General features: G+C 35.9%; 1 protein-coding gene and 1 long non-coding RNA gene across 3 annotated transcripts; one reads left to right on the top strand and one right to left on the bottom strand.

Annotated features, from left to right (window-relative positions):
• Positions 1-1,227: 1,227 nt before the first annotated feature.
• Positions 1,228-24,797, bottom strand: LOC136821836 (atrial natriuretic peptide receptor 1-like). 2 transcript variants are annotated; one of them, XM_067078062.1, is made up of 9 exons: positions 24,695-24,797; positions 23,142-23,316; positions 15,301-15,441; positions 8,459-8,582; positions 7,447-7,515; positions 6,088-6,262; positions 3,548-3,646; positions 2,690-2,781; positions 1,228-1,632 (listed from the first exon to the last, which is right to left on the bottom strand). In XM_067078062.1, the coding sequence occupies exons 1-9, from the start codon at positions 24,717-24,719 to the stop codon at positions 1,525-1,527; spliced, it is 1,008 nt and encodes a 335-aa protein (XP_066934163.1). In that variant the 5' UTR covers positions 24,720-24,797; the 3' UTR covers positions 1,228-1,524. The 2 variants fall into 2 exon arrangements, with proteins under 2 accessions (XP_066934163.1, XP_066934164.1); XM_067078063.1 differs by lacking the exon at positions 24,695-24,797 and adding an exon at positions 24,465-24,474.
• LOC136821838 (uncharacterized) lies at positions 9,985-11,934 on the top strand. Its single transcript, XR_010848806.1, has 2 exons — positions 9,985-10,302; positions 10,712-11,934. It is a non-coding gene; the product is annotated as an uncharacterized lncRNA (long non-coding RNA).
• Positions 24,798-26,295: the final 1,498 nt, after the last annotated feature.

Raw genomic sequence — 26,295 nt, 5'->3', positions numbered from 1 at the left:
CCTCGAATAAACGCCCCTTCGAATAAACACCCCTCCAAAAAATCAAAAATATCTAAAAAACGTTCGGGGCTTTTATTCGAAGTAATACAGTATCTGTGTTTTGGCTTTATATTACAGCTTTTTAGAAACACTTGCCTAAAACACACCCCTGTCTCACAGCACCGGTGGAACTTTTTTTTTGCGTGGGATGGCAATTTTTCTAGAAATCCCAATGGGGAAGAAGTTTTTTGTCTTTAAGCTCAGAAAAGCCAGTGGGGATGGTTTTGGAGTGTAATTTTTTCAATGCCGGGATAAAATCAGGGTATAATTCCTCAGTGGGGTTGAAATTTAGAGTATATATATTACAGTGGGGCGATTTTTTGACCAATTCTTCCAGTGGGGGGGGGGGGAGGTTCCATCGGGTCTGTGACACAGGGGTGCCCTATCCATCAAGTATTTGTTCAACTATCCTTGAGTCAACTTGTAATCGAAGATTCCTAAGTACGTGATTTTTATCAAAATACTCTCTTTATTTCGAAACTTTGCAAATCCAAAATGTTATTGTATTCGAACTAAAATATTGGGTCCTTTAGCATAAAATACTTCCTGTAATTCGAATCTTTCTGTAATTCGATGAAGATTTTCTGTAAAGACCAACTCTCTTAGTTGACTCTCTCTAATTCGATCTTCACGAGACCAAAAGTTCTCTTCGAATTAGAGAAATATTCTAATTACAGAGACTATTTTATATTACTTAACAGCTTAGGGTGACCGAAAATTTAGTTTGAATTATAGAAAGATTCGAATAGTAAAAGTTCGAGTTAGAAGGAGTTCACTGAAGAACGAGTTAAAACCTGTAAAATTAGATAACAAATTTGACATACATAGATCCATTGGACTAAAGGACCAACTCCAGCAATACCAAGCTAGTGTTCAAAAATGTCTTTCAAAGTATCTGAATTTGAATGTTTTTTTTAACACGTTTCTTTACTCTCGAACATAAACGTTTGTGTTGCGTTGATAAAATTGTTTTAAAATCATCGATACGTCTGTTTTGTTGTTGTTATCAAAAAGTTCTTTCATTTGAAATAGCCCAGCTGGCACACATAACGTTGTTTCAACGTTCATCTAACGTTCGCAACATCCATATAACATTAGATGAACGTTGAAATAGCGTTGTGTGCCAGTTATGAGACACGGTGAGTCATTGTTTATCTCCACACAAAAGAATAACAACCTCATGTGGAGTATAGAGGTTTTTATGTTTTTGTTTACCGCCATTATGGAAGCAAATAACATTCGAATCTTCAGAGACGATCCTTTACGCAAATCGAACGTTTCCTTCCATAATGGCGGATTCATAACTCAACAAAACATGTAAAACCTCCATAGTTTAACCTTTGTTTTCAATAATGTTTGCTGCTCAAAGCATAAGAGCTTGTTTACTTTTTCCATAACCCATTATAGATTAGAACGACAGGCTCTCCTCCAATTCTCCTTTCGCTAGCCTTGTATTCTAGATCTGTTTGGCGTACACGCGGCGTGTTACTTGAAGGAGTGTTCTTCTAAACCAGCAGCGAACTGAAGATCAGGTAAGGTTTTGTCGAAACCGTCATAACCAGCTAAGAAGTAGGTCACTATGGTCCCTTTGCCCTGAAAAAGAAATGAAATACATTAAACTTTAATCCGAACACTGGGGATGGGGGTACTTAGGCAAAACGGATGGCGTACCAGGTATGTCAAAGCCATAAAGTTCCCTTTTTTAAAACCCTCGAAAGTCCCTCAAAGGGGTACACAAACCATTAAAAAACAACTGAGTCTTTGTAATGGTTCCAGAATTACCAAACTCGAAAATCATTTCTCAAAGGGTCTTGAGTTCTTGAAACTTATGGTAAACGGTAAACTAAGATTTGAAAATCTTTAGCTGAAATTTAAGGTGACAAAAACGTCAAAAAATGCTGGACAAAATTTTCGAAATATATTGTCTCTAAAAGGTCAATTTTCGAACTTTGGCTCAGACATACCGTCATCACGCAAACCTAGTACCCCCGGATCCGAAGCTTTACTATCCAAATTTTTATGTAACTCGAAGAAAATTTTTAGTCCCTTTAAGATCGAATTAGAGAGTGTTCATGGAGCCGGGAGTGAGGCAGTCTATACCCTTTACTATTTGCGCTAGACCTGGGAAGTTGGCTGAGCGCCATACCTATTCTTAGCTCCAGACAACTTCTTACCGCCTAGATCAGGTTATCTAATCTATGCTACCCATTCTCTGTGAAAAGGGGACCGAACCCTCAACCCTTGGTTTGTACCCACCTGGCACACAACGTTGTTTCAACGTTCATCTAACGTTCATAACGTCCATATAACGTTAGATGAACGTTGAAACAACGTTGTGTGCCAACTGGGTAAAGCGAATGATCTATCAACTGAACTACCCGACCGTGAAATGTTAATTTAAAATGAGCCTCTGTCTATAATGAGCTCAATTTAAGGTCAGCCAATCAGAGCGTTTACTCGGTATTTTTTCGTGACTTTCTTACATGAATCTGCGAAAAGGAAATCCGTGTATACACACTAAAAGCCCAACTGGCACACAACGTTGTTTTAACGTCCAAATAACGTTATTTGGACGTTATGAATGTCACATAGACGTTGTTTTGACGTTGTGTGCCGTCTGGGAAACAGTTTTCAGGTAAAATCAACCTACCTTCATAGAGACAGGACCACGCTCGATAAGATGGTAGCCACCAAGTTCAGTCAAAACCTCATGGCATTCTGGACTGACGTGAATTCTTAATGCTGAAAATGAGGAGAAAAAGATGATTGGAATTGTAATTTTAAATGATCAAATCCAACTGTCTAATTCGAATCTCTGTTCCTCGAATCTTTCTGTAAATCGAAATAAAGTAATTGTCTTTTCAACTAAAAAGTGGTTTAAATTGCTCTCTGTAATTCGAATCTTTCTGAAATTCACTAAAATTTGCTGACATATTTTTTCAAAATCTTGCGACAGATTATACTTTCGATCCGGCGTTTGTAAGAAAACCATACGGGTCTTGGAGGGGGGGGTGAGTGGTTTCATTTCCCATTCAAGAGTTTCGGGGCTTCAAAGTCAATGGGTTGTCCTTCATTTGCAAATTTATATATAAAAATCCTCTTGGGAAGAGACCTCTTGGGAATTCCTCGAGGGAATTCTATAGACCTTTTAAAGAGGCAGCCATGTTGAATAATTATGTACTCCAGCATAAAAACAATGATACAGCAATGCATAATTACTGTATCATGCATATTTTAAAAATCATGCATGGCTGTATCATTGTTTGTATACTGGAGTACATAATTACTCAACATTGCTGATTCTTTAAAAAAAGGTCTATTGTAATACACTCGAAACAATTCTACAGTGCATCGCTTTTTTAGAAAATCAAAAACTCCGATAAGGTCTATTGAATTGAAGATAGCATATAACAGATACACAAATCATATGAAATAGGCTATTAGCCAATCACATATTTCAGTATTCTGTAAAAGAGCCAATCAAAAAGCAACGATGAAAGTAACCTACCCAGTCCACTAGACTCCATACGACTTGCATAGTTCACAGTATCACCAAACAAGCAATAACGCGGCATTTTTAAGCCAACAACTCCAGCAACACACGAACCTAGAATGGTGGTCAGAATATGTTGGCATTTTTGTGTATTTTAAGTTTTCTCAGAATTTAAAGTTTGGGTGAGAATGGCAATTATAGCACTTTCATTTTATTTCATTGAATACAGTGTACAAGAAAAAACAAAATTTGAATTATAGAACTTCAAGTTTCATCTTTTACGAATCGTCAGCTATCAAATGAGAAGTGACAAATGCTTTGATTTTTATGTTGAAAACTTGATCGTAAAAAAATGTTTAATTGAAATGAATCCCTAGGGTCATAAAATATACAAATACAAATTCTCTACAGACGTTCTATATGCGTGAAGGTCAATCTTTAGACTTATAATTTGCTAATAAAAATTTATTTTGATGACGGCATTTAGAAACCAGTTCAGTTCTTTTGTTTTAGGAGTTCTTTTTGACGAGGGTAATAGCACACCGTTATGCAAACGTCATAATTATTACTTTTAACACTTGACCGAAAATCAATCCCACAATCCTTTTCGTTTTAATTAAAAAGTCGTGAAAGTCATTACTTTTTCTTTGTAGTTGAGTGTAATTTGCATGCAGGCGTAGTTAACGCGAAGGGTGATGGGATTGAATTTCGGTCAAACAGAAAAATCAATGTCTATTTTTAGATTCACTGCGGTATGCTATTCAAAATTTCGTATTTTTCATAAAGACATATTTCATTGAATATTTTGATTTAAGAAATGTTCATTGGCTTCTAGGCTATATTCGAATCCGTATTGGAACAATTTTGATAGTTTTAGTTCCGAGGTTCTAACCCAGCTGTCACCATGAACATATAAACGACTGGACATCTATCTTTTATTGTCTCTTTGAAGCGAGCTTCGTTGCCGCCTGTATTTCAAAATTGCTATAAAAAATCCGACAATATTCCGTCGTAATTTTATTTCTTTGAATTGTTTAGGTAAAATGATTGATAGAGCTTGAACATTACTCCTAATGCACAAAAAAATTATTTTCAATTTTTTTCACGAGTTTGCAATATATTTTATCAACATTTTCAACTCTGAAATGCAGAATTTCAACTGCGTGTATACTTTTGAATCCCTTTTGTCACTCCAATAATTTTTTTTATGACTTGAAAAAAATAGCTTGCCAAAGTTGAGAGCCTGTGTCATAAGAATATCGAAATTAGAATGTGACACTCTCTAAAATTATTAGACACTTTTATAGTCAAAATTTGGAAATATTAGTCGGAGTTTTGACAAGCTGACGATGATTTTGCCTCTGTTATCTTTGTTATGATATAGATAAAAGGCTTGAGAAAAGTAGAACAACAAAGACTTTTGTCGAAATTTTGACGTTGTTAGCAAGGTATTCCCAAGAGGTATACCATCAGAATTTATTGTTTCATTTGATGATTTTAACGAGGCGGCAACGAAGCTAGCAGTGTTATCTTCAAAAATACAAAGGAGATGGATGTCCAGTCGTTTATATGTTCATGCTGTCACACAACGTTATTTCAACGTTTATCTAACGTTCACAACGTCCATATAACGTTAGATGAACGTTTAAACAACGTTGTGTGCCGGCTGGGAAGTTTTAAGTCTCATGTTAAAACTCTGCGTTCCAACCGTAATTCACATATAATAATGATTTACGGTTTTAAAACTTTTAGAGAATTCCTCTTCTGTAACCATTTTATAGATGAAGAAAAAGGTTGGGAGTCAAAAAACAACTTCAAAAACTTCAGTTCAAATCGCAAATTACCCAGCTGTCACACAACGTTGTTTCAACGTTTATCTAATGTTTACAACGTCCATATAACGTTAGATAAACGTTGAAAACAACGTTGTGTGTCGGCTGGGTACACTCATCTCTCAACATGATGCAATTAGTATAAAGTGATAATATTTCGCACACCTGTCTTATCAACCCGGTGAAAATCTTTCCCATATTGGCGACAAAAATTTCTATTTTATTGTCCCCCTTTCAAAAGGTAGGGATTGGTTGGGAATGCAATCTTTTTTTCATTGAATATCAAATGGGGATGAAATCAAAGTCGGTTTTCCAGTGGGGCTGAAATTGTAGCTTATTTTCCAAACGGGGACCGAATTATGGCCAAACCTTCCAGTGGGGTAGGGGTCCCAACGTATCTATGACACAGGGATGCTCTAAACCATGTTGATTAGAAAAATTAAATAACCAAGGTATCAATTTCCAAAAATCTTCAAAGGAGATCCCACCACGACAAATATAAAGTTTTTAAAATTTTACAGATTATTCAAATTTACACTTTGTATGTTTAAAGAGCCCGTACTGATAAGGATATTCATGATATTTATGACGTAATGTTTGATACTTAAGCACCACTAGCTTTTTTGCTTAAATTCAAAATTAATGACAAACATCCGGTGTTTGGGTGCTTCCGTATAAAACATTACGTCATGAATATCACGAATAATTTTGAACCAAACTAACCTGAGTGAATGCCAATCCTTAGCTGTATGCGATACTCTTTCTTATGTCTCACAACAAAAGTGGTTGTTGCACTCAACAGGTCGAGAGACATGCGTGCGATTTCACCTGCGTGTCGATTTCCATTTCGTTCGGGGAGACCGCTCACCACCATGTATGCGTCTCCAATTGTTTCTACCTGTAAATTTCAAGAGAGAGTTATTGGTTTCTTAAAAATGATAATCTTCTGGAAGGAAAACTTGCTGCTTTAGAAATCTATTTTGAACAATCCTGTAAAACCATAGTCATTGTAAAAACACTGGTCTGGAAGGCTTTTGTCTCTTTTTATCGTTAAAAGATAGAGCTTACGTAACAAACTCGATTTATTTTGCAAACTTAAAATTAATAATACTTCTAAAACAATACATTGCCAGACCAGGGTCTTTTATAATGACTATGGTTAAACATTTGCTCTACTTTTATTAATGATATTCACCATTGCAATGTCTTCTAACATTTTTACATCACGGACCCAACAGCTGATTGCTTACGAATGACGTATTGACTAATTTTACGTCATTTACAACCAATCAGCTGTTGCCTGCTGGGTCTGTGATGTAATGTCAGAAGAAATTGTAATGGTGCATATCATGAATTAAACATCTTTTTGTTACCGTGAATAGCACAGCGTATGAATATTACAAATAAGCATGTGACGACAGATCTCGATTTCATTCAACGCGCACTTGCAGCGTGAACAAAAGTAACCATGGCAATCATCCATGATCTCTGCTGAAGCCGTGCAATCAAATTACGTATAATAATAGCCGTGTCTGAACCCTTTCTCTGAAGCGTGTTGATTATCGCTAACGATTTTAGCCTTCCGTATATCTTTTTTATGTTATATTTTAACAAAGAGCGTCAGTTCATTTACCTTATAAACATGATGTTGGCGAAAAGCGTCTTTCTCACCCAAACTTCAAATTTTGCAAAACATGGAAATAATCAAAATTTTCAATATCTTATCGGCCAAAACTTAGTCGACCTTAATTTTGGTCGGCTTAATTTTTATTAGCCGGCCCTAATTTTAGTCACCTTGTCAAAATTTAGTCACTAAGGGCTGACTAATAATAAAGACCGACTAAAAATTTGGATCATTTCCAAATTTACAAGCAGTTGAAAAATAGGAGAAAGCTTAAAATACTGGAAAATAAGGAAAGCTTAATCATAAACTTTTAATTTGGCCCAAATTTTTAGTCGCCCTTAATTTTAGTCGGCCCATATTTTTAGTTGGCCCTAATTTTAGTCACCAAGCCAAAATTTAGTCACTTAGGGCCGACTAAGTTTTGGCCGATAAGGTATATTTGGAAGCAGATCGTTTACCTTATAAACATGATGTTGGTCGACGATCTGATCAAAACACGTGTATAAATCGTTCAACAAATCAACAACCTGTAAAATGATGAAAAATATAGGTCAGAACAATCAAGATGCAGTAAAGACTATATGACAAAGTCTAGGCAAAGATGACCCACACCCACACCATTTTTGCAGTCCGTTTCTTTTTAATTCCCTTTCATTAGCGTAGCCAAGAGGGGCGCAAAATTTGTATAGGAGAGTCAAATTTTTAATTACATCTGTAATTACATATTCATGGTATTCATAGATAATTACAGTATCATAAAAATCTTCTCTCCTACACAAATTATGCGCCCCTCTCGGGATACACCAGCTGGCACACAACGTTGTTTCAACGTTTATCTAATGTTCACAATGTCCATATAACGTTATATTAACGTTGAAACAACGTTGTGTGTCAGCTGGGACGCCACTGTAATATCATAATCTGTTAAATAAAACTGAGTCTTTAAACTTCCTATGAACGAAACTAGACATTTGCGGTGATTCGTTATGGGTTGCTGGTACAAGATCTTGCTAAGAAAATCCAATATCTTGGATAATATAGGATCTTACAAGATTTTACAAGAACATTTTCCAAGATCATAAACGAAAAAGCAAGACTTTACAAGACAAGATCTTAGAAAATCTTACCAAGATCTCGCCAAAAAAATCCAAGATCTTGGATAATATAGAATCATACAAGATATTACAAGAACATTTTCCAAGAAAAACGAAAAAGCAAGACTTTACGAGACAAGATCTTAGAAAATCTCACCAAGATCTCGCCAAAAAAATCCAAGATCTTGGATAATATAGAATCTTTTCCAAGATTATAAACGAAAAGGCAAGACTTTACAAGACAAGATCATATTAAATCTTCCAAGAACCTTGCCAGAAAGAAAGAAAGTTCTTCCAAGATCTTATCAAGAATTTTGCCCAGGGCAATTTGCAAGGGTCTGCTATAGCAACATTTTAACCATTAAATCGTACCTACCTGCATTGGAGTGGATTCGGCAGCCAGTTTGGTGAACCCAACAATATCACTGAAAAAGATTGTCACCATATCAAATGTCTCAGCGCTCACTGCTTCTCCATGTTTCAGCTGTTCTGCTACTGTTCTATAAGTGAAACATATGAAGGTCACACGGGCTGCAAAAATTGTATCAGTGCAGTCAAAACATGTGATTACTCGACAAAGCTCACGTGATTTTATTATCGTGTTACTTGCTTGATAACTTACAGCTGATAATTTTATTAGTGTTAATAAATTCGAACCAATCAGAAATAAATGTCATGTACCAAGCACATAAAAGTTTCGAGTAAAAGCGTGATTTGTCTTTAGACTTTAATTCTGCAGCCTGTGTATGTAAAAAGGGGCCAGAGTTAAAGTTCACACATTTATAGAAATTCATACTAACACGATTTTAAGAAAAATATTGGAAATACTTTCGGAAAAATCGAGAAAGATTTTTATCAAATTTGGGGATAGGATAATGTCACGCATTATATGAACACCGTTCAAAAATTAGATTTAGTTCACGCAATTTTTTTGAATTTACGCATTTACGCAAATACCCCCTAAGGCGAATTTTGTGATATTGAGAATTTTGTGACTATTTGTAACAGGCTTTTAAAACATTATTTCAAATAGTATGAGTTCAATCATTTCAATCAAGAGGATGGATTTTGATATATTTTCTCAAAGGAGTGGAAAGACAACTCAGGCCCGCTTTCAAAGCTTTTAAATGACTTTAAGACAAGACATTTTCAGCAAAATCGTATTATTTTGTGACACGTTTTTCATCATCAAAATCCTTAACCCTTTCAGACCCGAATGACGTACATGAACGTCCAAAATGAGCTCATATACCAAGTCTCAGACTTAAGGCCATAGCTCCTGACCACTTGATTTAAAATGGCATAAACTGAATGCTTTTAGAAAGAATATAAAAATACCTTTTCAATGGTACAAAAACCATTGTCTAACTCTCAACATCGACCTCTCAAGAGCAGCCGCCGGCAGATTTTTTTGAAATATCTGTTCTTTTTTTCCAGGAGAGTAAATTTTGTGGATAAATCTAGGAGAGACTTTCCTCAAAACACCCAGGTAAAATCCAGGGGTCGCCTTAAAGATATCTGTTCTTAAAATCCAGGAGCACATTTTAAGGAAAAACACATACAATTTTCCAGCGGACAATCTGTTCAAAAAATCCAGGAGCTAAATTGTGAAAAACACAACCAGATGTCAGATTTTTTTTCCAGGGAGCTTCATAATTTTCTTAAAAGGTCTCATTTTCTAGGAGCATTTTAACTTTCTCAGAGAATAGCTGTTATATTTTTCCAGGAGCATAATATTTCTAGAGAACAGATATACATTTTCCAGGAGTCCCATTTTTTCGCAGAACAGATGATGTAATCCAGGAGAGCCCAGGATACAGAACAGATAGTTTTTTCCAGGAGATAGGGACCTCAAGAACAGATATTTCATACTTCCTAGCCGGTGGCTGCTCTTGACCTCTAACGGATGGACGGATAACTCATTGTTTTCAAGCGCGTTGGTTTTATTGTTCCCGAATCAATAGAATGATCACGTGATCATTGCATCAGAAAAATTCGAGGTCTCGATAACCCAGTTGATGTAATTCTCCTGGATGTCGGGTAGAAAAATAAAAAACAACTTGAAAATGAAGGAAACAGGGAAAGGATCTCATGAAGGAAAGAAGCTGAAAATTGTATGGAATTGTCAATGAATTTTCAAGCTTTATCATCAAATTTTGTTCCAGTAAAAGAGAGTGCCATGATCATCTTCAAACCCATTTTCTAATACAATTATGAAAGGTAGATAGATGTTTTGTTTATTTTTCGTCTGATGTGTGTTCTTTCTTATAAAATTAACTTGGATAATCTACAGTAGACTATTAGCATATTTTGTATCATAAACTTAATGATATAAATGTAAAATACAGATCGTCACTCCAGTATCTAAACATCTGAAGGGACATTTGATGTCTGAATGTTTATATACATTTGATTTGTGAAGGTGGGGTTCCTTCTATCTCATATTGAGATAAATACTATTATATATGTGAAACTTCAATGAATAATGCGTAGCAAACATCCAAAGAGTGCACAATACAGTTGTAGTGCTTCATATATGAAACTTCAACAAATCAGGAATTCCATCTATAATATCACAGCTTCTACTAACAGTACACTTTCACTCATAAAATTTTGTCTTCATTTTCAGGTTCTTCATCCTCACAGCACACAGAGGTGTCCATCCTGTTTACACGTGTCCATACACACAGAATACGAGCTGGAACAAATGTTATTTTTTATGAACGTAGAGTGTTGAGATGAAACATACGAAGTCTGTGGTGGTGGCGCATAGTGTGAAAATAATGCTTGTCTACTAGTTGTGAGCTTATGATCAACTTCTCACCTGGATTTAACCATTGTCATACAAGAAGAAAAATTATCATGTTGGATTTCAAATAAAACGTAATTGGCAATAAACTGAATTTAACGTGCAACTCCATTTTCCACCTGTATATATAGACAACGACAAAATTGAGTTTGGTTACCATGTTAGTGTGGTTGATGATCCTAGTAAAACACACAGTTATGAACTGCTTGACCGACATTGCTCGAGAAAAAAAACACCGATAATATGCACAATAAAAATGAAAATCATCATCAGGCTTTTGGTACTATATTTGTTTGCTGATAGATAGAAACACTCATTATAGTTCCACAACAAAAGGGGCAGAAATTCATAAATGTGCATTCTTTGTTCTTTACAGTCACTAGCTTTTAAGTCATAAGTTGTTGCCATCTGGTATCTTCAAATCCTTGAATACTGTTGAATATATAATTCTAGCTGTCTAGCTGTGTTTTTATCTTACTAAAAAGAAATTAAGTTAATTAAAAGTTCAAATTATTTCAAGTGGCTGAAAATTGCTTTGTATTGTATTATTTTTAAAATTGAAGGTATTATTATTTTTTCTACTATGGTATATTATAATTTGGACTGAAAAATGTTTCCATTATTTCTTGATCTAATAAAGTTTTTTTTTTAAGAAAAGTTCATTTAAATTGTCATCTTATTCCAAATTGACCCTGAATTCATGTTTTGAAATTGAAATTTTTCTTCACGTGTAATTGTAAATTGTATGATTTGATATACCGTGAAGTTGGGTAACTTGCATCATTGGAGGAAAACTTGCATAGCCATCAAATGACTGACCAATCAAAGCAGCAAAATTTCAGAACAAAAATAAACTAAGCAGCTCCGCTCACAGCTGTACTCTACTACCATTTTTGTTTTGATTTAACTTTGTATTTTAATGACCAGCCAGGTCATTCATTTGAGGGCTATGCATGTTAGCCTCCACTGATGCAAGTTACCCGATCTCACGGTGAGACTTAATTGTAACTGACAATAAATTACAGCTTCATGTATGACTTGAATCATGTGTATCATCTTATTTTTTTAAAGACCAATCAATGTCGTCTTCTCAGAATGGCGACAATCCCTTTGAATATTTTTGGGTAATGTTACTTTATAAAGCAAGACGAGTTCGATTAACATTTCTCTAATTTTTCAGTAGATTCTATTTCTATTCAATCAAAACTTCGAAATTATACCTGGGCAGCACAATACTATACATGCTAAATAACATCCATTTTTGAACCTAAGCTAAAATTGTTAATAATTTAATAAAAAGGATATTAATTCCAACTTTCATGCATTTAAAACCTTTTTGTTTACCCAAAATTTGGTACTATCATAAACTTGTATTATGATATAAGCTCCAAAATCTAGGCTTTGAATAAATGAAGAAATGTTACTTCAGTTCAAAATTGATTTAAAGGTATAAGCATAAGATAGGAAGCCTCTTATCAAACCTGTTGAGAAATAAGCTCAGATTTCATGGTTTTCACTTAGAAACAATCCATAATTTTTTTATTATGTATGAAATATATTTACCAGGACAAAGGTCAACTGGCACAACAAACCTAAGTAAAAATAATGACAATTTAAAGTGACAAATAAAAATTCTAGTTATTCCCTAGAAATAACAGCAAGGTGTTAAATTTCTTATTACAAAAAGGGTGGAGAAGGTGAAAACATCATGGTCTTCTAAAATTGTAAAAACTTCATAACTACTTTATAACTTAAACTCAGAAATTTTTCAGCCAAAGTATTTAAGATAACAAGGGCATGTCAATTTTGTCAACTAAGAGAACATTTTTTTAAATTTCAATTGAGATCATCCCAAAGTATGTTAGCAGACAATGTGAATAGCTGACAGATTTTGAAAACTGGATAGGCCAACTGTGTTTCATCCGAGGGGGGGGGGCTACTTAGGCAAAATGGGTGCCGAGTATGTGTGAGCCATAAGGGTCCCTTTTTTACACCCTCGAAAGTCTCTCAAAGGGGTACAAAAACCCTTTAAAAGAAAATTGAGTCTCTGTAAGGGTCCAAAAATCACGAAAATCAACAATTTTGAGAAAAGATGACTTACCGGTCACCTCACAAACCTAGTACTCTGGGTACGTTTAATTAACTAGTGAGTTACAAATCTGCTTAAGAAATTCAAGGAAGGACCTTTCAATAAAATTCTATGTTACAATTTATAAATCTCAATATATATTGTATAAAAAAATAGAAAAATATCTAGCAGTCTCACAAAGGATGAGAAAAATCATTTCACTGTTAGTGCAATTCGACCCCGATTGTCTAACCAAAGGGCAGGGCGATAATGCAAGTATCATATTCTTGTCATTTCACATTTGTATTCATTGTCCATAAATGGATCGTTAAAGTTAGCATATTATCTTTTAGTTCATCTCAATCTGTTAGTGTTGTACTATCATAGTTTCCTAGCAATATTACTGACTTGCGTTGAAAGATTTCTGATAAAAATTTGATTTAGTTTTATTCAGTTTCAGAAGCTTGTATCATACACACCAATTGTTCACACAAAAATCATGAAATCATAATAACTGATATCCAGCATTTGTGGCCTTGTTGGCTAAGATTCTTATTGCGTCATACAAGGATCCAATGATTCTAGTTCGTAACTCCTCAACGTCTTTCTGTCAGTCTGTAGGAAAAAAGAAACAAAAGTTTATAAGGATATGTGTGTATAAAATGATAAGATGACTAAAAGATTATTTGCACGAGTTGTTTTAACTTGTATTTACACAAATGAAGTGGACTTGACTTCCATAGTCAAATGGAGGATAGCGGAAAAATAGTGATTTTCAGAGGCAGGTTCACTTTGAGTAGCTTAAAATTCCTCCATTGACAACCTGAAATCTGCCTCCCTGCTCTTCCACTATTTTTAGTGTTATTGTGGTACTTTATAGAGTTGGAAAATACTTTAAATTTCATTAAAAAATTAATATGATATACAGGTGCTAAAAGCAGTAATAAAGCACTACCACAGAGTACAGGGGGGACCACTGATCACAGCTAAAACATGACCAAAGAATGTAACATAGTACAAGATGGGGTAGAAATAAACACAAACTCACCCCTCTGCTATCTGAAGTATGCAACTGCAATGGATTTATCCATAACTTTTCTTTAGCTCAACGCACGGTTGTGTGCTGTAGAGTTGATTCCTGAGTCAGAGTGATTTGACGTGTTTTGGCAGTTCTTTCACACCAAATGTATAAGATATATGTTTTGCAAAGCATCATGTTCCATTTCCAGATGTCTTTTGAGTTTATTTGTTATGAATACAATCTCTAGCTTTAGATAGGAGAATGGATACACAAAATTCAAGTTCCAACTTTCATAGTTTCTGCAGGAGATGATAGAGGCAAATCAGCCTAGTAACGACGTCATTTCGGTCTGTCTCAGCATGATTTTCAAATAAAATGAATAGAGCCCCTCGACCATGAATAGGTGTGGATCCAATTCAATTCTTTCGAGCAACTCTTCATCTATCACCATTCGAAGCAGCAATCCTATTCATTCAGGGAAAACCAAGATATTGCTCCAGCTCTGACATCCACAATTTCAAAATGAGAGCCTGTCGGGTTTTCAAAGGTGCAAGTGTCGGTTTGTTTGTCTCGATGAATAAAACGTTTGAGAATCATTCCTTCTGGATATTGGTACAACAACAATCTTTGAATCCTCTGAAAAAAACTCCATAGTGATAGCATAAGCACAAAGAAAGATATTCCAGCTGCAGTTGTTGTTATGCAGGAGATGTCGGAAAATTTTTTTTCGTCGCCATGTTGAAAATCTCCAAAATTCAAACTTTTGGCGGCAACGCGCTCCCTGCACAAAGGATAAAGCCGCGCTTTGTTTTTGAAACAATGAGTTATCCGTCCATCCGTTAGAGGTCGATGCTCTCAAGCTACAAGCTTTAACACTCAAAGTTTTGAGTTTCAAAAGAAAAGTTCAAAATTGTGAGATTTTTCAAAAAATGTTGCACGCTGGAAAGGTTAATTTATGGAATAACATTACTCTTATCCAGAGAAGGGTTTGGAAAAAAGCTCGGGGGCACTCAAGGTAATACGTGCGGCCCTTGAGGGTATATTTTCCAAGCTTCCCAAAGTGCACTGTAAGGATCGAAATCAGCAAAGATGAAAAAATGTGCACTCTAAGATTGTAAAATTTCGAAAATCTGACCATATTTTGCCTGAAAATGGTCAAAAGTTTTCAACAAAATGCACCGTAAGGGTCGATTTTTCCATCAAATATTGCAAAATTTTCCCTGCACTGTAAGGGTCCGAATTCAAAGGCCTAAATTTGGGACACACGTATGGTTGTTTTTGAATCGACTACCCCCCCCCCCCGGGAAAAAGAAGACCAACCTCGGTAACATTCGGTAGAGCAATTCATCTGTTTTGGCTTTCTCGTCCTCCAATTGCTTTGTTCGTTCTGCTACCAACTCCTCCAAATGGTCTGTGTATTTCTCCATCATTTTAATCATATTATCCACGATGTTAATGTTCCTAATGAGAAAAATATTAAGGAGATAATTCTAAAGAGATACTTAGGTTGATCATTTTGATCAGGTTATCCACGATGTCAATGTTCCTTATGGGAAAATATTAAAGAGATAATGCTACACTAAAGATATAATTAGATTGATCATTATGGGCATGTTATCCACGATGTTAATGTTCCTATATAGGAGAATATTAAACAGATAATGTTGCACTAAAGCAATAATTAGATTTATCATTTTGAGCATGTTATCCTCGATGTTTTTCCTAATTGGAAATCATTAAGGAGATAATGTTGCATTATAGAGATAACAATTAATATTATTGAAATGCAGTGCACTTCTCCGTCAATTGGATCATGTTATCAATGATGTTAATGGTTCTAATGAGTAAAATATTAAAGAGATAATGATCGTTTCTAGTGCGAAGTATTGAAGATATAATATTTTATTATAGAGATAACTAGATTGATCATTTTGATCATGTTATCCACGATGTTAATGTTCCTATAGGAGAATATTAAAGAGATAATGTTGCACTAAAGAGATAATTAAATTGATCATTTGATCATGTTATCCATAATATTTTCCTGATTGGAAATTAATAAGGAGATAATGTTGCACTATAGAGATAACAATTAATATTGCGGAAATGCACTGCATTTTTCCATCTATTTGATCATGTTATCAATGATGTTAATGTTTCTAATGAGTAAAATATTAAAGAGATAATGTTAAATTAAAGAGATAATTAGATCGATCATTTTGATCATGTTATCCACGATGTTAATGTTCCTATAGGAAAAATATTAAGGAGATAATGTTGCACTATAGAGATAATTAGATTGATCATTTTGATCATGTTATCCTCGATGTTAATGTTCCTATAGGTAAATATTGAAGAGATAACGTTGCACTAAAGAGATAATTAGATTGATCATTTTGATCATGTTATCCACGGCATACTGGAGAAGTGGGACGTGGGACGGTGGGACGCTCAGGTGGGACGCTCGAGTGGGACGCTCAGGTGGGACGCTAAGGTGGGACGGTAGTGGGACGCTAAGGTGGGACGGAAGTGGGACGCTAAGGTGGGACGGTAGTGGGACGGTAGTGGGACGCTAAGGTGGGACGCTAAGGTGGGACGGTAGTGGGACGGTAGTGGGACGGTAGTGGGACGCTAAGGTGGGACGGTAGTGGGACGCTCAGGTGGGACTGTAGTGGGACGCTCTCTCGTAAGGCTTTTGTATTTTTGCTTCTCTGATAATTATGTACGAGTAAAAAAGAACTCAATATGAGTAAATGAATACTTTCACAAAACACATATACATGATCTGTTCTTCAGTTTTCAACCTACACAGGATTTCGGCCAAAATATATATATTGATTTTTTTTATCATATAGTGGATGATAAACGAATAATAATAATATTCAAATTGGATGTTTGATCGAAAAGCTACCAAGCAATATGCGTGCGAGTCAGAAATAAACACCGGAAAATGTGTAATCAATTTCTGGCTCCTTATCTTCAGGCTCATATTGTCTAATTTATAGAACAATTTTATTATTTTCCAACACTTTCAATCCTTTGCAACTTTGTCTAGGCTAAATCTGGGAAAACCTAATGGCCAGTAAAACTTTTTTACCCCCTTTAATCATATATAACAGGTTTCAATAGGTTTTAGATTCTTCACACTAAGGTTTTTACAAAAGTGGTCCAGCAGCAGCCTGACTATATTTCGAAGAGTTTATATTTATTGAGAATAACAAAGTAATCATTCGAATCAGAGGGGTTTCCCCAGAAACACGATTTTGAATTCGAATGAAAAGAAAACATTCTAATTGTAATAAAGGGCTTTCCCCTCAGCATGAGTGGGACGGTAGTGGGACGTTCAAGTGGGACGCTCTTTTATTAGAATATTGTCTTTTTGTCTTTATAATTATTTAATGAAAAATGTGAAATCAATTTCTGGCTCCTTTTCTTTTGGTTTGGCTAGTAATTTATAGAACACTAGTGTAAGTCTGCGATAACGTATTTCGAAAAAAAATGATGCACAAACAAATGAAAATAAAACCAAAAAACTCAATAAAAATCTAAAAACAACTTTCAACGATGGACACGCGACTTTCAAAATCTTTAGCCTAGTCAACTTCATAAAATTTGATGAAAGAAGTTTTTGGGCGCCACGTGTATGTTTCATCTCACGGGTTTTCCCTTTCACGTGAACAATGTGGATACTTTTATTATTCATGCTGATGGTGTAACCCTTTGTTGTCGATTCGAATGTTTTCCTTTCAACATCTTGTCTCTGGGGAAATCCCTGTGATTGGAATGTTCATTTTTTTATATGATACTCTTTAAAATCAGTTCTCGCAGATTTAGACATTTAGCCTCTAGGCTAAAAAGAGCGTTAGAATTGTTGAAATTGCTCTGTAAATTACACAATTGAATTACACAAAAAGAGCCAAGAGGAGGAGCCAGAAATTGATTTATCTGACTGACTAGCTTTTTGTGTCTTTGTAGCTTCGATCAAATTGATTATGTTATTATTTTATAATCCATTCACTATGAAAAAAGTCAAAAACATTTCGATCGATCTGTGTATTGTTTATAAGTACTTGACCTGTCCCTCTTCACTGTATTATAAAAAGAAAAAGACAAAATACATATAAAAGAGCGTCCCACTACCGTCCCACCTTAGCGTCCCACTACCGTCCCACCTTAGCGTCCCACTACCGTCCCACCTTAGCGTCCCACTACCGTCCCGCCTTAGCGTCCCACTACCGTCCCACCTTAACGTCCCACTACCGTCCCACTTTAGCGTCCCACTACCGTCCCACCTTAGCGTCCCACTACCGTCCCACTTGAGCGTCCCACCTGAGCGTGCCACTCGAGCGTCCCACCTGAGCGTCCCACCGTCCCACGTCCCACTTCTCCAGTATGCCGTTATCCACGATGTTAATGTTCCTATAGGAACAAGAGCCACAAAGATGTGGTTAAATATTTCCTCCAATAGCTCAGAGCATAGATTGTAGTCGCAGTCGAACCCCACAGATTATCCTAAAGCCTCAACTTAGTAACTTAGATTTATTAAAGCCTTTATATTAAGCAATATCCGATGCAAAACAAAATATAACCATATTCCTGCTAAAAATTGTCATTATTTCATAGACATGTTCACAGATGATATAAGTCTAAAAACTTGTTAAAAAATTGCATACAAATGATAACCACATTTTAACACAAAAATAAATGTATTTTATTCCACTAATATTGGTTTTTACCTTCATTTAGGAAATAAAATCTTAGATTTACAAGTTGATAAGTCTTCTAAGACTCATCTGAGTAAGAAAGTGCAAAAATATTTTGAGACTGTCTACTAAGGGACTAATATGGAAATATGGCAATATGAATTTGGGAGATATCGAAATATGTTGTACACATTAGTTTCATATGAAAAACTTCCTTGTCATCAATATTTTAAAGCACCATATTATACCATTTCACAAATAAAAAGTTACTTAAAAATGGATCTCCTTCTTTACAGATTTAGATTTCCAGTGCACAACATCTGTTACATTAGTATTCATGTGATAATATACCAAATTGTCAACCTTGAAATTGTCACATTTAGTTACAGTATTGCTAAATATTTACAACACTTTCCAGCAAACTTTTTTGTGAAATTTGTGTCTTGATAAACTAACAACTAAACTCCATGACATTTGTATCATTGATCATTAAATCACATCTTGGAACAATAGAGTTCCTTGGTTCAATTATTGCAAGAATGTTAATCTTTGTTCATATTCTCATTATGTGCAACATTATCATTACATCATTGCCAGCAAGTTACATTGTATTGTCAGATTTAGAGGTCGTCAAACTTTGTTGAATTTGTAATCCTGGCACCTGAATGTGAAAGGAAAGAAAAATTCAAAATTTTGTAATGGGAAATAATCTCTTTACAGTAATCAATGCCAAATGTGTGGTCATTCACTGAAATCTCCCAAAAAAAAAAGACTTTAAAAAAGTGAGACTCTGCTTGATGGTTTGAGCTATGTTTGCCATGCATATATACTGAGCCATTAAAGAAGTTTACGGGAACGTACAAAAAGGACCACAGGGTACGTACAATAAGGTACACTGGGAACATACAATAAGGTTTACGGGAAACATACAATAAGGTTTACGGGGAACATACAATAAGGTTCACAGGGAACGCACAATAAGGTACAAGGGGAACGTACAATAGACCTTTTTTCAAAGAGGACGTCCTGTTGAATAATTATGTAGTCCAGCAGAAAAACAATGATAAAACCATGCATAATTATTACAATATGCATGATACAGTAATTATGCATGGCTCTATCATTGTTTTTATGGCTGGAGTACATAATTATTCAACATGACGTCCTCTTTGAAAAAAGGTCTATAAGGTACAAGCGGAATGTACAATAAGGTACAAGGGGAACATACAATAAGGTACACGAGGAACGTACAATAAGGTACACTGGGAACATACAATAAGGTTCACGGGGAACATACAATAAGGTACACTGGGAACGTACAATAAGGTACACTGGGAATGTACAATAAGGTACACTGGGAACATACAATAAGGTAGACGGGAACATAAAATAAGGTTCACGGGGAACGTACAATAAGGTACAACTTGTATGGATATCTCGCGCCGAAGATATTTTTCCGTGCAGCAAGCCTCACGCCAAGCAAAATTTCTTTTGTACCAACATTGAATTTTTCAATAAGGGTGCAAGATGGGAAAAGAGGCGCATGCGCCTACATAAATAATAAATTGACGCGAGCGCAAGCGAGTGAAAACAAATTTAGCCAAATGGAAGCTAAAAATCGATGGATTATGCTGGATTATGGAGTCATTCACGCCGAGCTGGATTATTACTTTACGCCAACTGAAAATCAAACAATCTTTGTAAGTACCCTTACGCCAATGCGCCAAAAACATTTCAGTTGTACGCCGAAGAACTTTGGCGTTAGTTACACGAAATCCATACTGGTAGGGGAACGTACAATAAGGTACAAGGGAAAAGTACAATAAGGAACACAGGGAACCTACAGGGAACGTACAATAAGGTATATACACGGGGAACATACAATAAGGTACTTGGGAACGTACAATAAGGTACATGGGGTACGTACAATAATGTATACGGGGAACTGCACAATAAGATACACTGGAACGTACAATAAGATACACAGGGAGCGTACAAAAAGGTACCCAGGAACACACAAAAAGGACCAACGGAGAGCGTACAAAAGGTACCCTGAAAGCATTCAAAAAGGACCATGGGTAGTGTACAAAAAGGAAAACGTACCAAAGGATCCCAGAAAGCGCACAAAAGATACAAGACAAGGGAGGGGAGCATACAAAAAGGTAAACAGGGAGTAAAAGCATCTATTATGATCTAGTTTTCTTTTTAGCATCTAGCATCAAGGCTAAAAATGGGGCACTGAGAAGAGTGCAAGCTTTTCCAAGTTTTGACGATTAATATCTAGACGGAAATCAGAAAGAAATTTATGCTCACCTTCTTCTCAAGTCAAGATTGGAATGGATTGGATTTCCATGTGTTTCAGCTTCTTTCTCCACCCTTCTTCTTCTCCTTATGGGAAAAACAACAAATATTTTTTCCCCGCTAAATCTTCGCGACGATTTTTAGTCACGTGACTGAAGAGCCTAGTCATAATGTGCAGCACGAATAAAGAAAACATTAACATCGAAAATGGAAGAAACGGAAAACGATATTAAGGAGATAATGTTGCACTATAGAGATAATTTGATTGATCATTTTGATCATGTTATCCACAATGTTATTAATGTTCCTAATGAGAAAAATATTAAGGAGATAATCCCGGGGGGGGTACTAGGGCAAAATGGGTTACGGGGATGCTCCGCTGGTCAGGGTACCTTTTTTAACCTCCACGAGTCCCTGGTAGGGTCGCAAAAACACCAAAATAGAAAAATCAGTCCCTCGTAGGGTGCCTATTTTTGGAAAATTTGGGGAAAAGTAGAAAATTTGAGAAAATTTTGGAATTTCAGTCCCATTCAGGGTCACTTTTTTCGCAAATTTCGAGTCCCACGTAGGGTCCATTTTTCGAACCTCGGCGGAGCACCCCCGTCGGTCGACAAGGGTAGTACCCCCCCCGGGGAGATAATGTTGCATTATAGAGATAACAATTAATATTTAAGAAATGTAGTGCACTTCTATGTCAATTTGATCATACAGTGGAGCCTCTAATTAGCGGACACCATCGGGGAAAGGGGTTAGTGTCCGCTAATTAGAAGCGTCCGCCTTTTAGAAACTTTTGATCTTAGAGCTCCAATTTTGAAATTAGGCCATCCCAGGGTGTCGAAAATACAAAATTTTGGTCTAAAGTACTTATCTGCAGACACTAGGCCCTAGAAGAACAAGAGAAAGGTTATTAAACGCAACAATTTAGTTTTTAACAAATAAAAGAAAATCAGTGATTTATGATTTCTTTGGCCCACCTAAATTCGTTGAATGGGTAAAGGGAAATCTGGAAATTTATAGAAATAATTTGAATAATAAGACTAATAAGTGCTTGAAATAAAAATATCTAAAAATTTTTTTTTCGATTTTGGACGTTTGTGACCCGTTTCTCGACCCGTTTGATATTCAATGTCCGCTAATTGGAGAGCTAAAATAGGGGTTTTGGCCATTTCGTGCGAAAAAATTTGTCCGCTAATCAGAGCGTCCGCTAATTTAGTGTCCGCCTTTTAGAAACTTTTTTATGAGGATTTGACAAGGAAACGGCTGGGGAAAATATAATTGTCCGCTAATCAGAGGTGTCTGCCTTTTAGAGTGTCCGTTAATTAGAGGTTTTACTGTATTTTATCAATGATGCTAATGTTTCTAATGAGTAAAATGTTAAAGAGATATTGATCGTTTCTAGCGAGAAATATGTGAAAAGGTAATATTGCACTAAAGAGATAATTTGATGTGCATCATTTTGATCAAGTTATTTAAAATGCTGATGTTTTCATGGAAAATATTAAGAATTGTTGAATAGAGGGACAAAAATTGGGTTCTTGGAGATGTCGTGTACTTCTCCATCATTTTGATCACGTTACATACAATGTCGGGTTTTTCTATTTGAAAATATTATGGGGATAATGTTGACAAAAGACATAATAGGTGATGCAGTGTACTTCAAGTTGCAGTTCAAGGAAGCAAAATGAAATAGAAAGAAAGACCTTGAAGACCATTTGAAAAAGTTTAAGAAAACACACCCAGCTGACACACAACGTTCTTTCAACGTTTTTATAATGTTCCCAAGGTCCCAACCTCGTCCCCGTGTATTCCAGGCTTTATTTACGTTACTGATAGACGCCAGAAAATACCCTGGTGTTGGCTGATGCGAGTTCCCCTCTCAGAGGGGGAACTTCTCAAAACAATACGTCATAAAAAATCTGACGTTACAAAGTTACACTGAAATGCAACGGCTTCAAAAAAGAAGAACGAATGAAATCTGACGTTTTATTTTTGGATTACGAAATCTTACGCGTTCGAAAACCAGCTAATGCCAGGGTATTATCTAGCGCTATCAGTAAGCAATAAAAAAACTGATATTACACAGAAGGGAACGAGGTTGCCCAACGTCCATATAATGTCAGATGAACATTGAAACAACGTTGTGAGTTGCACACTTACTTTCCCCCGTTTAGTTTCTTCAGAGCTTTCATGATTTCATCAAAACGAGGCCGTGACGTAGGAGCTTCTTCCCAACACTGACTCATCAGATCATGATACTCGGGATGTCCGTAATCTTCCGGTACGACCGGCCGGAATCGAGGGTTTGAACATTTCTTCACGCGGTCAAGGATTTCTAAAATAAGTTAGATTTTTTTTAAAACTTTCAAATCTGATTTGCATTAATTCTTCTTTAAGCCTCCCCATAGCACTTGTCATTTCTTGAAGTTAGTATACATAAGAAGTCTCCTAACTTTAAGGTCAGGAAACGCAAGCAAAAAGGTTGCATTTTTGTCGTGATCAAAACAAATGGGCGATCTACAGAATTTTTGCTGGGTGACGTCGCAGCAGCTACTCCACTGCAGTGGCTTCCAAAAGTTATTGACCAATCTCTGACGTCAATTTTGATCACGACCAAAACGAATGGGTAAAAAATATTTCATCCTCGAAAAAAAAGACAACCCGACTTCCAGACCAGGTTTTTATTCATGCTATTAATTAGTGCAGATGAGATGGAGATTTTATAAGATACCTTAATAATTGGTTATTAGAAGTAATAAAAATGACGCGTTCTTTAGAAAAAGTAACAAAATTGTTTTATTACTGGTTAACGACCAACCAAATCAAATAAGAGCTTGTAAAAACTCCATCTCGTCCCAATTAGTGAATTAAAATCATCATACAGAACGATTAACTTGACCCCCTTGCTCTGACTATTTGCAGTTGTTCTGCTCGAAACCGTTCGATGATATTTATTATTATTTTTTGAACTCTGTAATAAGAGATTCCCCTGTTCTGTATATTCTTCTCAGCTTAAAAGTATGCAAAATCAGGGGACACAGCAGTTTTTATTGAAAACACAATTTAGTGATACCCCTGTCGCATTTTTTTGATAACACCGAACTTTCTAGTAGCTCCAATAAAAGCTCTAAACAGCCCTGTCTCACAGCCCCGGTGGAACATTTTCTTCAGTGGGATAAAAACATCTATTAAAATCCCAATTGGGATAGAAATTCTATTGTTCCAAAGGTTAAAAAATCCAGTGGGGATGGGTTTAGAGTGCAATTTTTGAACATTGAATTTCGAATGGGGAGTGAAATCAAAGTCAATTTCCCAGTGGGGCTGAAATTTCAGGGTAATTTTTCCTGCCGCGGATGCATTTTTGCCAAATTTCCCAGTGGGGGTGGGGTCCCAGCGGGTGTTGGCACAGGGGTGTCCTAAACAACTTAAGAAATAACGTCATATTGGCATGTTGGCAATATGATTCCAAATAAACAAGCATACCTTTAGCAGACAAGTTAGCTAACTCGAAAATTTGGAAAGAATTTAATTTGACAAAAGAAATCGAGTTAGCTAACTCGAAAATTTTAATTTGACAAAAAAAATCGAGTTAGATATTTTATTTGTGACGTCAAAATTTTCGTTAGCTGACTCCTTAACTCAGTTTTTTGCTAACTCGGTTTTCATCTAACTTGGTTTTTCTAACTCATGAATTCCGAGTTTAAAAAACATACCTTTAGCAGACAAGTTTTCATACATCGAATATGGAGACCCTCTGGTTATGATTTCTTGTAAGATAATTCCATAGCTGTAAACATCGCCTTCCTTAGATCGTTCTTCTTTTATATTATCCAAATGCTCTGGTGCTGTCCATAACAAGGCTAGAATGAGAATAAAAGACACAACGTTGTTTCAACGTTTATCTAATGTTCATAACATCCATATAACGTTAGATGAACGCTGAAACAATGTTGTATGTCAGCTTTTCCAGAAAAAAATTGAATATTGGGGTGGAGGATATAATAATTTTCAGTGATTTACCAACCGGACAAAGTGACTTTTAGCGTCTCGGACAAGGGGTTTTACTCCCAGAAAAACATCAGTTGACCCCCCCGGAAAGAGCAAATTTACCCGGACAAGGCAAATTTTGATTATTTTTCGCTACCCCCTGGGTATCCTCCCCCCCCCCCATGTACATTTTCTGGAAGAGCCCAATAATAATTGAGTACTAAATGAGGCTAACTCTGATCACGATATCACGCAAATTTTTGTCTTCAACCACGGTCACGCAAATCAGCAAAAAAATTGTATAATCACGTTCCCCTTTGAAAAAGTCCAAATCACGAATCACGGCTCAAAAGTTTTTCAAATCACGATCAAGTTTTGGCCCCTGATCACGTTATCACGAAAACAAATTCAAAATTACGTAATCACGCTACAAAGAAGTTCCTATTACGTCATCACGCAAACCACTTAGGGGGCTTTCTAAATCTATCGCGATATACCGACTAGACCAGGCGCATTTGACGAGGTCGCCATTTTGAAAGAAAAGCACAAAAATTCCAGATAGCAAAAAAACTACTTGTAGTTGAAAAATATAATTAAGATTCGGGAGCAAACATGAATAACAGATCTATAATATTTGTTAATAAAAACATTATTGCCTCATCCATTTTTTACAACTAAAATCTAGCGGATTGTTTTACAGTCCACCTAAGCAAAAGCAATATTACCATGTACTACCGGGCCACTAAATCGTCCCGGTCAGTCTACAAAAAAAAAAGCCTTAAGTGGACCCCGGGTTAACCTTTGACCTATGCTTACTTTTAGAGGCTTTTGTGTTTTTAGGCACTCTATTTGCCTCGATTAGCGAAACAAGTATAACAGAGTTTTGACATCAAACTTGCAATCATATTCAATTCCGACTTTTTTAACAGCTTGACCGTCTTTGAACTTAAAAACAACCCTTGACTCTATTACCCTGTCTCGTTCGACATGCTTTTATATGAAAAAAAGTCATCCTTTGCTTCGATTAACCAATCAAAAATAACAGAGATTTGACCGAAACCTTACCATCGTATTCAATTCCGGCTTATTTCATCAACAGCTTGACCGTCTTTGAATTCAAATACAAGCCTTGACTCTATTACCCTGTCTCGTTCGAAATGCTTTTATATGAAAAAGTCACCCCTTGCCTCAATTAATCAATCAAAAATAACAGAGTTTTGACCGAAAACTTACCATCATATTCATGATCTATACCAACTTCTTCATCAACAGCTTGACCGTCTTTGAATTTAAAAACAACCCTGACTCTATTAGCCTGTTTCGTCAT

Source organism: Clytia hemisphaerica, unplaced genomic scaffold (assembly GCF_902728285.1).
Source record: "Clytia hemisphaerica strain Z4C2 unplaced genomic scaffold, Clytia hemisphaerica genome assembly, whole genome shotgun sequence".
NCBI lineage: Eukaryota > Metazoa > Cnidaria > Hydrozoa > Leptothecata > Clytiidae > Clytia > Clytia hemisphaerica.
The sequence above is the reverse complement of the archived record's forward strand: the minus strand, read 5'-3'. Positions and strand labels throughout refer to the sequence as shown.

Bases quoted from the DNA above. Each gene is read 5' to 3' on its own strand.
- LOC136821836 (XM_067078062.1), bottom strand. From the start codon at position 24,719: ATGTATGAAAACTTGTCTGCTAAAG. The intron at 23,317-24,694 runs GTATGTTTTTTA...AACTTATTTTAG, and splicing joins TGAAAACTTGTCTGCTAAAG to AAATCCTTGACCGCGTGAAG. The intron at 7,516-8,458 runs GTAGGTACGATT...ATCATTTTACAG, and splicing joins CCGAATCCACTCCAATGCAG to GTTGTTGATTTGTTGAACGA.